General features: G+C 36.1%; 1 protein-coding gene across 1 annotated transcript; it reads right to left on the bottom strand.

The window, feature by feature from the left end:
• Positions 1 to 3,464: 3,464 nt before the first annotated feature.
• Positions 3,465 to 13,669, bottom strand: hexa (hexosaminidase A (alpha polypeptide)). The gene is made up of 14 exons (XM_067436649.1): positions 13,281 to 13,669; positions 11,804 to 11,911; positions 11,549 to 11,614; positions 11,411 to 11,457; positions 11,198 to 11,308; positions 10,826 to 10,927; positions 9,555 to 9,687; positions 7,924 to 8,104; positions 7,762 to 7,848; positions 6,579 to 6,651; positions 4,582 to 4,756; positions 4,009 to 4,099; positions 3,805 to 3,912; positions 3,465 to 3,679 (listed from the first exon to the last, which is right to left on the bottom strand). Exons 1-14 carry the CDS (start codon positions 13,537 to 13,539, stop codon positions 3,616 to 3,618), a joined length of 1,605 nt encoding a protein of 534 aa, XP_067292750.1. The 5' UTR covers positions 13,540 to 13,669; the 3' UTR covers positions 3,465 to 3,615.
• Positions 13,670 to 15,247: the final 1,578 nt, after the last annotated feature.

Here is a 15,247-nt window from a genome sequence, read left to right as displayed (position 1 = left end):
TTGCATTATAATTTGTTTGCCTTACGCTAGTGATGTCGTACAATATACAGAATAACGATAGCACTGATAAAAGTTACTTTACTAAGATTAGCTTGCATTCGTCTGGGAACCTGATAGCTGATGTTAGCAATGAACTGGTTATTATTCAGTTCTATTATTCATTTTACATAGATTAACTTGATCATAGATCATTTGGTAAATTAAATAACTGCAAATTATAATAGTTTTCAAAAGTAACCTCATCACTTGAAGCAACACTCACCGAAGAGGTCGAACTGAAAGCCATGACTAAATCGGCCACCGTAGGAGTTGAAACGAAATCGAAATTGAGAGGAGCAGAAACTATTATTCACTGGATGGTCATATATCTTTTCACCACTAGATGGGGGAAAATATCACACAGTGTAGCTTTAAAGAAGAAGTTACAGGTCTGTGAGAGACAGATATCTTGGTTTTTTGTAGGTGACCAAATACTTAATTTTCCACCCTAATTTGCAAATAAAATCTTTAAAAATCAGACACTGTGATTTTCTGGATTTTTTTTCTCATTCTGTCTCTCATAGTTGAAGTGTACCTATGATGAAAATTACGGGCCTCTCTCATCTTTTTAAGTGGGAGAACTTGCACAATTGTTGGCTGACCAAATACTTTTTTGCCCCACTGTAAAAACAAAAACAACATACAAAGCAAAATACAATTAAAAACACAAAACTATAAAAACACTATTGTTTTGTACAAAAACCCTATTGTACAAACAAAATACAAAACAAAGCACAATACAAAATACATACATAAACAATCAAAAATAAAATATGAAATAAACACAAAACAATCAAAAACAATATCAAAACAAACAAAAACAAAACACAAACATTAAAATTAATTACAAATCTGTATATTTCATTAACAAATTGAAGCCACTATTTAGTCTATTAATATTTGTTTTTAATTTTCATAGCAATCAAACATTTCCCCCACAAATACTAGTTCATTTATTTTTGTAACTCCCATTAATCTCAATGATGATTCTAATGAGATTCTCATTAGTAATATTTATTCTTTTTACTGTACTAAACAGTTTAATATGATAGTACTTTATAACACTGACATTTACATCTGAATAATTTCAAGACAACTAAAATGATCAATAATATTTTATATTTTTTATCACAAAGTGGGTTTTTGTCATTACGGCAATGAAAATGGGGGAGGATTTGCTTAATTTAATTTAAAATAGTAAAAAATATTTATATATTTAAACTTTAAATAGTAAAAAAAAAAAAAAAAAAAAAAAAAAACTGAATAGTTTGAAGAACCGGCTTCATTTTCAGTTTTCCTTAAGTATGTTTTGCTATAGACTGAAACCTGGACCTGGCGTGCCTCATTCTCTCCTGTATGAACTGTTCTCAGTTCACTGAAGCTTTATGGCTTAAATCAGTGAAGTAGCTGCCTTGACAAACTGCAAACAGATCACTGAACAAAGTAAATTAGACAGAGACGGAGATAATCACTCTAGGATACGGATGCGAGTCTTCAAGAAAACAAACTGTGTGAAGGGTGAACGATTAAAGATCCTACATATCCCCCCTTCTGTGATCCAGAACGGTCCTATCTGACTAATGTCAGTGTTATTTATATAAAACAATGTCGTCTAACAAAACTTTTTAGATCACTTATATTAACTTAGACATAGTTTTAGAGTTACTTCTACAGTGAGTGAAACAATGCAGCTGTCCTTAGTGTGGCTTATGGCACAGTTCCCAATAATAGGCTCTAATCATGAAATAAAAACGAATAAGCTCTAAAATCTAATTAGGGCCATTTATCATATTCAGAAAAAGCCCTAATGCCCCTTTCGTGGTGGAAGGAAGCCAGCGATTTATACATCTATGACTCATCGTGATTAATCTTTGTGTTTGGGATTAAACGCATTCATGGACACAAGTGGCCATATGCTGCTCGTGTTGAACTTGTGTAAATGGGGAACTGAGGAAAATTGGCACAAAACAACACGCCTGGTTTTCGCACTAATTAACTAATGAGATTATTAACTAGATTTCCGAATCGACATTAACCGACAGAGAAATTGCAAGTTGCTTGCCAAGTGAGGAGAGTTTGGCGGGAAATCTCTTCAGCTGCCCAACACATAAGCGGATAGTCTTTTGCTCACACATAAACTATATGCAATATCTAACTTTTTAAAATGACGTTTTTATCATCACTTCAACAATATGTGTAAGACATGCCTAATACGAGGTGTTTTTGCTTTATGAACAGCTGTATACATTCCTGGTTATGATCATCTACACATCCATAATAAGCTAAAGGTCATGTAGGGTTCAGTCTAGCATCCTTCACACTGGACGGGTGGATGTAGGGGAGCAGAAAAGGGCAGGTGGGAATGGGGCGACACCGTTGCCTTCTGGGATTAGCCAATCCCAGCCATCTGCTAGCCACAGCATAATCCCGTCAATGAGAAAATCAATTGTCTAAGTAAATATCAAAGGCATGTAAGCTCATTTTGGCAAGTAACTTAAACATTAGGAGGACTTAAGTTAAAAGACCACGTTAGTGCTGAGCAAGGGATAGGGAGGCTTATTCATTACGTGCAACTCGCTGCTGAATCGTCAAAAAAGGATCAAGCTGCAATTAACAGAGACAACAAAAAATGAAGACTCACAGTAATAAAAAAAGTTTGATAAATAGGTGCTTGTCTTTATACAGACTAAAAATAGTAAATATATTGTCTAATACATGAAATTATAGTGCTAAAATATTAAATATTTTAATTTTGAGCGTGGCATGGTTGTTGGTGCCAGACGGACCGATCTGAGTATTTCACAATCTGCTCAGTTACTGGGATTTTCACACACAACTATTTCTAGGGTTTACAAAGAATGGTGTGAAAAGGGAAAAACAATCCAGTTTTTGGCACAGGACTGCAGCATATATATATATATATATATGCATATATATATATATATATATATATATATATATATATATATATATATATATATATATATATGACATTGGTTCCAGGTGCTTTCTGCACCTCATATACCAACAGTAGTGTGTGCTTTTGGAGATTCGCGCCTCATAGTGTCCTACTTCAGCTCCTGTTTAACCCCCATCAGAATTAATAGGATCTGCAGCCGTGAGGATGAGGAGACGGGATTGCTTTCCAGTGCCAGACGATTTCATTAAATGTGTAGCTACTTTACATCAGCCATTAACCTCGTACTCTCCACATTTGGGAAGTCAGGAACAAATGATAAACTAACTGAATGATTTATGAATTTTACATTTGCACTATAACAATATTTTGATATTATACAGTTATTTATACATCTAATACAAACATTTAAACAATTAAGTGCAACTTTATAGTGTCCAAACACTTTTTGGAGCCATTGTATTTAGTGTAAACATAATGTTATTAAAAAAGGAGATTAACTTGCAAATAATTCTTGCAGAGATCTTTATTAATAAAATTCACATTTTCTTTTGCAAAAGTCATTTACATGATCATAAAAATAAAATTGTGCAAATTCAGAAGCAATATTCCAGTGGACAAAGGCCTCCCTCTTTAGTTTCAGTGGCTCATCAGTGAACTTACAGCCCATTATACTCATGCTTACAATGGCCAACAAACAGAGGCTCCGCTTGAATCCCCCGCCTGCAGAAACACAGACACAAACAAGTCAATCATTCTCATCATTTAAAACTCAAAACTCTTACATAACATGCTTTACGTGTGCTGTGTAAATAATTCAGAGGTTAATGAAGAATATATTTCAATACTTCAGAAGTTGACAGCGAAACTTTTCCAGGCGAGGGAAGGCCAGATCTGCATTCAAAGTTTTTTCTTCATCGCTCCACAACCTCTCCGCTGCAGCGCAGGCTCTCGGCCTTCACAAACACAATCACAAAGATCTAGAACTATGGACGATTTGCACCAATAGTACTATAATTAATGAATGATCTTCTCAGTGTATTTTTTCATACCACAGACGTGGGGACAGATTGGTGGCGTCGACATATTCCCCCCACATGGCGACCTCTCCACCGATCACCAACTTCTTTTGCTCATCTGTCCCTAAATCATGGAAAATAACGCATATCACATGTAATCAAATACACTATTAAAAATAAAGGTTCTTTATCACTAAAAATACTAAAGCTAAAATAAAAATACTTAAAATGAATAAATAATGAATTAATTTACTCTTCTGTCCTTAAAACATGGAATATGGACAAATTAAGCAGATTTACACTGAAATATACACCAGCACTGCACTGCAAACAAACAACAAAGCAAACAAAATGGTTTATTTCAGTAAAAGTTTAAAGATAACAGTTGATTTATCATTAATTAGAATAGTTAATGTGTCATTAATTTGAGCTAACTAACTAATTCCGACTGATTTATTAAAATAACTCAACCACCAGCCCATAGATTAGAGTCAGCTGAATCTGAACTGGTAACAGCATTAGGCTCTTATTAATCGCCCGTTTGCTTATCTATTTCATACCCAATGTTACAATTTGGACGCCAGCCTAACATGCTGTTCCACACACCGGAGAAATTCTGGGGCTGCACTGCGTAGGACATGCGCCAGTCCTGGCCGTAGCTGATGTGGTTGATGTACCAGGGGGCAGAGAGCAGAACCCTGTGCCCGGCCTTGGTCATTTTGCTCAGTTCAGCCTGGTAACCTTTACCCTTCCAGATCTCCAGAACCGTGTCCTGTGGAATCTGAGACAGCGTACAGACAGGACTGGGTCACACGCATTGCTCTCTTCACGCATTATCGGCCTTATAATCTGAATGAATGCAACATTTTGGGGCATTTAGTATTTTTATTGTGGTGTGTGTACAGGATATGATGGAATGAAGAGGTGGAAATGAGAAATGAGACTCAAATACAAAAAACCCACAAAAGCACCAGCGCTCAACATTTTAACCACTAATCCACAGTTCTGACATACAGTTTTTATGCATAAATACAACATTTTTAGGCTTTTATCACTTTTATAGTGCATTTTGAAGCGAGGACAGGAAATGATGGGGTGAAGACGTGAAAATTAGATTTAAAAAATATTGCAAGCTAGAATTAAACTAAAAAAAGCACCAGAGCTCAATGCCTTAACCACTAATCCACAGTTCTGACATACATTTATTTTTATTTTGTGCATAAATATAACATTTTGGGGCTTTTGCCAAATTTATTAAGCATATTGTAGAGCGAGGACAGGAAATGGTGGGGTGAAGAGGTGGAAACGAGATTTTAAAAAGGTTGCGAGCTAGACTCAAACTCAAAAAGTCCAAAATAAGCATCCGGGCTCAACGTCTTAACCACTAATTCCGACATACATGTCTTTTTATTTTGTGCATAAATGCTACATTTTGGGGATTTCCAAAAATATAGAGCATATTGTGGAGTAAGGATGGGTGAAAATGTGGAAACAAGATTTTAAAAATGTTGCAATCTAGACTGGAACTCAAAAAAACACCTTAACCACTAGTCCAAATATGACATTCAATTTCTTTGTGCATAAATGCAACATTTGGGGGCTTTTATCACTTTTAATGAGCATATTGTGTGGAGCGAGGACAGGAAATGATGGGTGAAGAGGTGGAAACGAGATTTTAAAAATGTTGCAAGCTAGACTCAAACAACAATTTTCTTAAGCCCAAAAAACAATGTCTTGTCAATGTCTTAACCACTAATCCACATTTCTGACATACAAAAAATACATTTTGTTTCATTTTGCTTCATATCTTCTGGGAGGCTGGGCTGTTACATGTTTCACCTCAAAAGTCAACTCTTTGTTGACACCTTCTGGTAAGAAAGTGCTTTGCAATGCTTGTGACAGCAGGATTTCATGCAGCATTCTGGGCAAGAGGGCTGCGTGGGGAACGTGAAATAGCACATTCTTGTGTTTTTCTTCAAATAGTTATTTACTAAGTATTTGATGCAATTCCTATTGAAAAGGGGGATAATACCAAAATAAAAAGACCAGTGTTGTTACTAAAACCTACTCTATTAAAAATTATTTTAAAGCTAATTTAATTTAAAGCTGAACTTAAAGCTAATTTAAAACCTAATTTAAATGACAATATACAAATATTAATACAAACTATAATAGTTTATAAATAATATATATTTAAAAAAAATGCTTATCAATAGCATGTTGGTTTGATTCTCAAGCAGAACACACACTTTCACACCGGACTGAATCAAAATGTAAGGAAAAGGAGACACAGCACTGCAATCTGTTGTACTTGTTAGTCTTTTGCACTCATGCTCTGACCCCTAAAGGCTAGTGGCCGCACGATGTAGTAGCGAGCCCAGCTGTGAGTGGGTATTGGCAGGTCGAGGTAGAAAGGAGCCGCCAAGATGACCTTTAACCCTGCCTTAGTCACCCGGCGCATCTCGCACAGGTAACATCCCTGCTTCCAAACCTCCACCACGTACTTAGATCTGGGCTAGAAGAGAAGTGTCTCATTCCGGTTAAACCACGCGCACTAGTTTTGAGGTCTGAAAGACACCCATGTAGAGCAGATTTGTACTCACTCGCTCGTGGTAGTCAAACACGTCCTGCCAAACAATGGAGGTTTTGTTGAGAGCGGTGGTCATGTTCATTATACTGAAGAACATAAAGAGAGACATAAAGACACAAAGAAAAACCATAGGCACTGTGTTCATGAATGTTCTGTTTCTTGTGTTTATGCAGTAAATCTGTAAAACAAACAGTTTGTTTATAATTTTATCACAATAAAAATAGTATGCTAAACATTGAAACAGAATTGAATCAATGCACAGTGACAGATGACCTTATCTCATATCGACCAATCATGAAGTCAGTAGTGTTTTGCATCCGGGTTGCCAGATCTGCTCTAGTTACCACAGCTGCAGCTACAAACGCTCCTGCTGATCCTGCAGCCAATCTGGCAACCTCGAGTCAGGGGGAGGGGGAGAGGGGATACACCGCTCTACAGTCATTTGAAAGTGATTGCAGTACCAGTTTTGGCCACAGTCTTACATACACTTCCTTTAAACATGTTCATTTTTGAAAAATTAAATATTAATTAAAATGTACCACTTAAAATCTTTAATGTTTATGATATGTATTTATAAATATTTATCAAGGGCTTGTGAAGGAAAAGTAACGAACAAGAGATGCTGTTATTCTAACATGTATTCAAACTTTTGGTATTCAAACTTTTGATTTGTGGTGTATGTATAGATTTTAGGTTCATTTTGATTTTTTAAAGAAATTAAGACTTATATTCCACAAGCTGCTCAAAACTGACAGCAAACATTTATAATGTTACAAAATATGTATATTTTTAAATAAATTCTTATTAGCTTTATTCATCAAAGAACTCTGGGGAAACAATGTATTATGGTTTCCAACAATCGTTTTCAACAGTAATAATACTCAGAAAACAACATTTCTTGAGCATCAAATCATATCAGAATGATTTCTGAAGGATCATGTGGCACTGAAGACTGGAGTAATGATGCTGTAAATATAGATTTATTGACAGGAATAAATTACATTTTAAAATATAATTAAATAGAAAACAGTTATTTAAAATTGTAATAATATTTCACAATATTGCTGTTTTTATGGTAATTTTGGTGAGTGTGAGAGACTTTCTTTTAAAACATTTAAAAATCTTACCGAACCCAAACTTTGAACAGAAGTGTGTAGAGTTGGTGAAATTTGAAACACTCTCAAAATTCAACTAACCTCTCCATATAGAATGATTCCAGTTTGGTAAAATCATTCCCAAAGCCCATCTTTGCCATAAACTTTCGCACATTTGGATTGGACTGCCTGTTTGAGAAAATAACTTCATTAAAATCTTCAAATAACCACCTTTTTGCTAAAACGTGTGACAAAAGTGCTTACCAGCAGGCAAAACTGACCTCATCCCCTCCTAGGTGAACATATGAGTCAGGAAAGACATATTTCACCTCTTTCAAGAGGCGTTCCATGAACTTATAAGTGGTGTCTACCGTTGGATCGACAGGTCCAAATGACCCAGACGGCACATCTCCCTTGTAACAGGGTGTCAAGAGGTCTGGTTGTCCTGATAATAAGGGACAAGCGTCATTATTCTTTGTAGGGTTTTCAAACGATACCAGTCGGTTCTAAAAAAACAGAAAGAACCAGCATTTCTGCAGTACCAGTTGTACAGAGTATTAAGCATATTCGGTACCCGCTGATGGATGCTGCTTTTAAACACTGTTTGAGAGTCAAACGTTTCTATTTGCAGCGTGTTTTTACAAGCGTTGAGCATTGTAGCCAATCAAAATCATACATGTTGAGCACATGAATGTAATAGTCTATCAGAGGAGCTAGTAAGTAAGTCAGTCAGAATCTGTTTAAAACCGCGTGTGTTAAATCCGCTAAAAACACACAAGATTTTTTGTTCAATGCTTTCGAATCCTTTCACTGTAACCAACAAAGTGTAAACACAATATAAATAATAGATTCATTGTACAATTAAAGGCATCTTTACACTAAAGTGGCTCTGTGTCTGCTCAAAATTCAGTGTAAACACGCAATGCCGCAAAAGCAGACTTAAAATACGCCGGGTCTGAGCCACCTCAGCCCTTAATATCAAAGGAGACACTGAAACGGTTGTGATTCAGTAAATGAACCGCTAAAGGGTTCCGCTAAAGGGTTCAGGCTAGGAACTATACTCTCATTCCTGCGTAATAATCAGGGAACTTTGCTGTCGTACCATGGGTGCAGCGGCGCAATGATATTACGCAATGCCTGATTGAGCAGTAGGGATGGAGCCATTTACCTCCAGTCTTTGTCCTAAGCTAGGCTAGCGGGGCGTGCGTCAGACAGAGTTATGGCACGCAGGGAGATAAAAATGGTTTGTATGGACTTATCTCTGTCTATCTAGCTTATTCACCGTATCTTAACTCTGGGAGATATGGTGAATAAGCTAAAGTCCCAAAAAGTAAGCATGTTTCTTTAACAGTCTGTGTAAATGCACATTTTTGTGATTATAAGTAACTTCAAATGACTGTGGCACCTTTGCTGTGTTAAGATGCCTTTATAAACTTTTTTTAATAAAAAGTAACTGTTACACCATTAGGTCGTTTTTTATAAAGTAACGCAATATCGTAACACATTCCTTTTAAAAGTAAATTTCCACAATACAGGATGTGTGTGTGTGTGTATGTTTGTATGTATACTTGTTTATATTACATTGTGGGGACCAAATGTTTCCACAATGTAATATAAACCTGAGCTCACCTACATTGTGGGGACCAGCGATTGGTCCTCACAATGTAAATGGATTCATAAACATACTAAATTATGTTTTATTGAAAATGTAAAAATGCAGAATGTTCCCTATGATGGGTAGGTTTGTAGAGGAATATAATGTACAGTTTGTAAAGTATAAAATCCATTACACCTATGGAAAGACCGCACAATTCCCAAAAACACAGTGTACGTGTGTGTGTGTGTGTGTGTGTGTGTGTGTGTGTGTGTGTGTGTGTGTGTGTGTGTGTGGGTACCTTTCCCCCATGACTGAGTGTGTCCCGGCGTGTCAAACTCAGGTACGACTCTAATGCCCCTCATTCTAGCATGTTCAATCACTCTCGTCACATCTGACTGCGTGTAGATATGAGTAAACGGATGAAAAGCTCCCTAGAAGAAGATATGACAGTGTTATTGTTGGTAACTAAAACTAAAACTATTAAAAGTCACTCACCAACTAAAAATAATGCTACAATAAATTAAAGAAAAACTTTTTTTTAAACTAAAAATAAAATAAAATAAAGCTAAATCGAAAAAAATATTTTATAACAAAAAAAAAAGACAAAAGGTGATAAAAAAAGAGACTAAAACAAACTAAAATAAAATAAAAACTGAATATAAAAATAAAAGCTTATTTAAAATATTAATGAATATTATAATAGTAAATAATAGTAAAGTAACACTGTAGCTGCATTGAGATATAGAGTATACACAGATTAGGCAAAACAACTCGTTGTTGTGCTCCTCAAACCATTCCTGAACCATTTTTGCTTTTTGGCAGTACACATTATCCTGCTGAAAGAGGCCACAGCCACTAAAGAATACAGTTTCCATGAAAGGGTGTACATGGTCTGAAACAATGTGTTATACGTTGTCGTGGTACGTGTTAAAGTAACATCCACATGGATGGCAGAACCCAAGGTTTCCCAGCAGAATATTGGCCATAGCATCACACTGCCTCCGCCAGCTTGCCTTCTTCCCAAAATGCATCCTGGTGCCATGTGTTCCCCAGCTAAGCGACACACACGCACCCGGACATCCATGTGATGTAAAAGAAAACGTGATTCATCAGACCAGGCCACCTTCTTCCATTGCTCCGTGGTCCAGTTCTAATGCTCAAGTGCCAAATGTTGGCCCTTTCAGCGGTGGACAGGGGTCACCACGGGCACCCTGGCTGGTCTGTGGCTGTGCAGCTCCATACACAACAAACTGCGACACTGTATATTCTGACACCTTTCTATTAGAACCAGCATTGACTTCTTGAGTAATTTGAGCTACAGTCGCTTGTCTGTTCGCTCCCCACATGCATTAATGAGCCTTGGCCGAACAAAATGTTCACTTATTGCCTAATATATCCCACCCATTAACAGGTTCAGTGATGAAGAGATAATCAGTGTTATTCACATCACCTCATAATGGTCAAAATAATATCACTGATTGGTGTATATTATATATACAGCATCTAAAATCCATTAAAATTAATAAAAACAATAAATGCATATAAAAACTTTACTGCAGGTGATTCTACCTTATTACTGAGGTCAGGAAAGGTGCGGCTCTGATACGGAAAGGAAGGGTCATCCACGATGTGCCAGTGAAAGACATTGAATTTACTGTAGGCCATAGCATCCTAAGGAAATTTTAAATTGTGTTTATTTCACAATGCTTAATATATTTATTCAGCAAGGAATCCAATTGATCAAAAGCGACAGAAGAGAAATGTATTATGTTACAAAAGTTTCTATTTAAATAAATGTTGTGTCTGTATAATCCTCAAAATATCCTGTAAAAATGTATCAAGTTTTCCAAGAAAATATGAAGCAGCACAACTGTCTAAAACATTGATAATAATAAATGTTTTTGAGCATCAAATTCGAATTACTGAACAGTAAATACATACCAGGGTCTTCAGAATAGCATGGAGCGGTAAATAATGCCTTGAAGTGTCCAGTAAAAGTCCTCTAAATGCAAACCGTGGGAAGTCTACAATTTCTGTCTTGTTGAGAAAATACTGGATGGAAAGGTTGAATAAAAGGACATATTTAACACGCTAATATGCCGTGGCACTATAGCAGTTTATTAAAATCACTAGACGCTGTCACACAACACTTACAGAGCCATAATCATCCTGGTACACAAGCTGACTCAAGGACTCCAGACCTGATTTTCAGGTTTCATAAGTAGAAAAAAGATAAATCATTAGTTAGTGCTTTCAAGCAAAACAATATGCATGAATGAAAAACAAAACCACCTCTCAGAGAACCCCATACAGTCACTGATCTCAGAACAGCCTGGCCATCAGACACACTCAGGTTATCTGCAACAGCAAAACATGTTTAAATAGTCATTAGAATGTCTTAGCAATTTATATATGTCATAAAATGACACAAAACATGATTTCTTAATCTGGACAGTGTTATTACACCTTTATAGCAGACTTTCTTTAAATAATCTGAGAAAATAAAAGGTCAGCAGGGTCTCTATCGCATGATCAGGAAACACTCACAGCTCTCATCTGAATCTTCATCAGGGTAGCCGTCACATCCTCTGCTTTTGACACTCACTGACACCACAAAGGGTTTTGGCTCCGGCCACAAGTAACGAAGCCCATTATCTGTTCAAATAAACAATAACATATCAATACACATTATTTAGTATTGCAAAATTGTTTCATTTGACTATGAAGAGCTATTTGGATGCCCACAGGCTGCCTAAACCAAGTTTAAACGGACAAAAGAACAGAAAAAAAACATGTCTGTGCACTTAGCTATACTTTTTGAATGTCCTTTTAAAATTTGTGATAAAATGTTTAAAACTATATGGGTGTTTATTTGAAAGAATTAAAAGAGCAGTTTCATGCCTATCCTTGTATTTTTCAACTGGTCAAGGATATGGGATTTCTAAAGTAGTAATACATATAATGAAATACTTCGAGAGTACCTTAAAGCGTTAGTTCACTCGAAAATTAAATTTCTGTCATTAAAGTCCCAGTGAACCGGAAGTAGCAAGTGAGTTTTCTTCAGTGCTGTGACGTATTTCCAAGTGAAATGGAATATTGACTAGAGGGCAGGGTTTTCCTAGCCTGGATGCCTAGCCTGGAGGCTAGGGTTTTACCTCAGTGCTCCTTCTCTCCATCTCTCGCTCATAACAGACTAACGGTTGGAGGGGAGAGGTTAAAGCATTTTCAAACCTAAGCCGTGAAACTGCCATCATCTGAGAAGGATGGGTTTCCAGACCGGCGTTCATCTTCAGAACACAAATTAATATATTTTTGATGAAATCCTGAGAGCTCTCTGACCCCTCCATTAACAACAACATAATTAACACTTTCAAAACCCAGAAAGGTAAAACGTTTGCTAAAATAGTCCATGTGACTCAAGTGGTTCAACCTTAATTTTATGAAGCTACAAGAATACTTTTTGTGCACAAAAAACTAACAAAAATAACGACTTTATTAAACAATTTCTTCACATCTGTGCCAGTCTCCTATGTTGTTGACGTAGTAAAACAGCACAGCGTGCCCCAGAACGCCAGCTTACTATTGGCCAATGCTGTTCACGTGATCACCAAGACGCGTGCGTGTGATGCTGATAGGAGCTGAGAGAATAAATTGTTGAATATAGTTGTTATTTTTGTGAAAACAAAAATATATTCTCTTTGCTTCATAACAGGTTAAAGCACTGGAGTCACATGGACTATTTTAACGATTTTTTACTACTTTTCTAGACCTTGAAAGTGTTCATAGTTGTCTATGACATGGAGTGTCTTAACCTACAGGGTTTGGAACGACATGAGGGTGACTAATGACAGAAATTTCATTTTTGGGGGGTGAACTAACCCTTTAATACCTTGTACCTTAATCTAATTACACGATTGAAGATGTAATTAGTAACTAGTATGAATTAAAACCCTTGCAAGTACTGATATTAATACACGGAAGTTAACGTTACATTTGTTTCATTCATTGCCAGGCATAAACCAACCTGATCCTTTTAAGTCAGGGAATATGATAGAGAAGTATCTTTTGAAAGCAGCATCCAGGATGGAGCATCCAGTCTGAACAGCCGAGTCCTTCCCGTAAGTGAAGGAGAAGAGCTGCGGACTCAGACTGTATCTGTCCGCGGACTGACGGAACTGCTGCGGCAGCGGCCAGACTCCCTCCACTTGCTCCACCGTGAGACTGACAACAACCAGAGAGAACCAAACCTGCACACAATGTGAGTACGTGCCGGTGTGAGCCATGTTACTTTCTGTCGCTTCAGTCGTGCCTCACTGCTGTCGAGCTGAAGGTCTGGGTCGTTGTGTCACGAGAAAAGCGCCGCATGAGTACGAGTCATGACAGTTCGCTAGTTTTTTTGTTTTGTTCAGCAGACCTGAGCTGCGGCAATTCTCATTGGCTCAGCTCGAGTCACATGGTCTATTTGTGAAAAGAAACAGTATAAAAAAGAAAACAGAGCGGAAAAGAGATAACAAATTACAATAAATAAAACAGTTGCCAGGGGGGAATAAATATAAACATTCAGAGCAAAAACAGAAAATACATACACATACATTTATCCATAGATAAAAATCAAACAAGTATTATAAATTTTGCAGGCTTTCAAAGTTATTAAAGCTTTCTTATTCAAAAAGTCTCTGATACTGTCAATATACATATTTCAGTCAACAAAATCATACAATTTTGTTTCTTATTGGTAAATTTACACTTATAAATGTGTAATTTGGTTAATAATATAATTAAATTAATTGAGTAAAAGTAATGTTCTTCTTGATCAGAATAGCCAGTAAAGCCAAAAGAGTACATTTGAAAACATTGAATATAATTTAATTAATATATTTTTGAACCTTACACCATAATGTAACAGTACAGTATATACAGTGCCAAAATAATTGCAAGGCGGTTCCTCATATGTCACAAAAAAATACAATTCACATTTATCCTTTTTTTAAAGCTACACTGTGTGATATTTTCCCCTATTTAGCGGTGTAAAGGTATATGACCATCCAGTGAATAATAGTTTCTATTCCTCTCAATTCTGATTTCGTTTTAACTCCTACGGTGGCCGATTTAGTCCAAGATTAACATGGCAATCCCCCTCTTCACATTCGACACGGTGCCATCGAGTGTTAAAACGCGAAAGGCGAAGCTTGAATTTACGGGTATGTCCCCCTTTGGCTAATGTACTTTCAAGATGGAGGGGCAACATGGCGACCGGCATTCGAACCCCTCAGCCGTATGTATTTTCAATGGCATATTATAAACTTACGAGAATACTTTATTACGTGAAAGAAGTAAATATACATTAATGAGCACATATATTTTTGAAAGAGCTCAGTGTTTTTAGCTAAGATTAAACTAAAAAAGTTACACAGTGTAGCTTTAAATTTGTGTAAAAAATGATTTGCTTAATAAAATCTGTGAATAAGCTTAGAAAGTTCTTTAATCTTATTTCTAAGATTATATTTCTGTGGTAATAACCATACTTTCCTCCAGAAAATACATTTTCCATTTTTTCCCATCCTACAGGGATCCAATGAGACAAAACATAAGGTACAGTTTCTCTTTGGAAAAGAGTACAAATAGCTATGTTATTGTTCTTCAGAATTTTAACGAAAAACGAATTTTACCACCATACGATTTTTAACATCAAAAGACTAATTTAGGGGAATGTTTTTATCAATAGGATACTTCTAAAAAGCATGAGAGTACCTGAAGAAGCTGAACCAAAAACAATTGAAAACTCTCTTGGAGTAATTTGAGTATTTTATAAAAAGAAAGGAATTCATCATAAGAAAAAAACATTCCTTCTTTGTTTTTCCTTATATAACTAACTAACAAGTGTAATATTATTGTCAAACCAGTTCTTAAGAAAGAAATTTGTGTTTCTATTATTCCAAATAAAATAATGATGAGGAGAAAAATCATGCTTAGGAACATTTGTTTATGAAA

Source organism: Pseudorasbora parva, chromosome 25, assembly GCF_024679245.1.
Source record: "Pseudorasbora parva isolate DD20220531a chromosome 25, ASM2467924v1, whole genome shotgun sequence".
Lineage (NCBI taxonomy): Eukaryota > Metazoa > Chordata > Actinopteri > Cypriniformes > Gobionidae > Pseudorasbora > Pseudorasbora parva.
The sequence above is the reverse complement of the archived record's forward strand: the minus strand, read 5'-3'. Positions and strand labels throughout refer to the sequence as shown.

Coding starts and splice junctions, on each gene's coding strand:
- hexa (XM_067436649.1), bottom strand. CDS start 13,539: ATGGCTCACACCGGCACGTACTCACATTGTGTGCAGGTTTGGTTCTCT. Junction 11,458..11,548: donor TGTATGGGGTTCTCTGAGAG/GTGGTTTTGTTT, acceptor CCTGAAAATCAG/GTCTGGAGTCCTTGAGTCAG. Junction 3,680..3,804: donor TTTCGCTGTCAACTTCTGAA/GTATTGAAATAT, acceptor GTGTTTCTGCAG/GCGGGGGATTCAAGCGGAGC.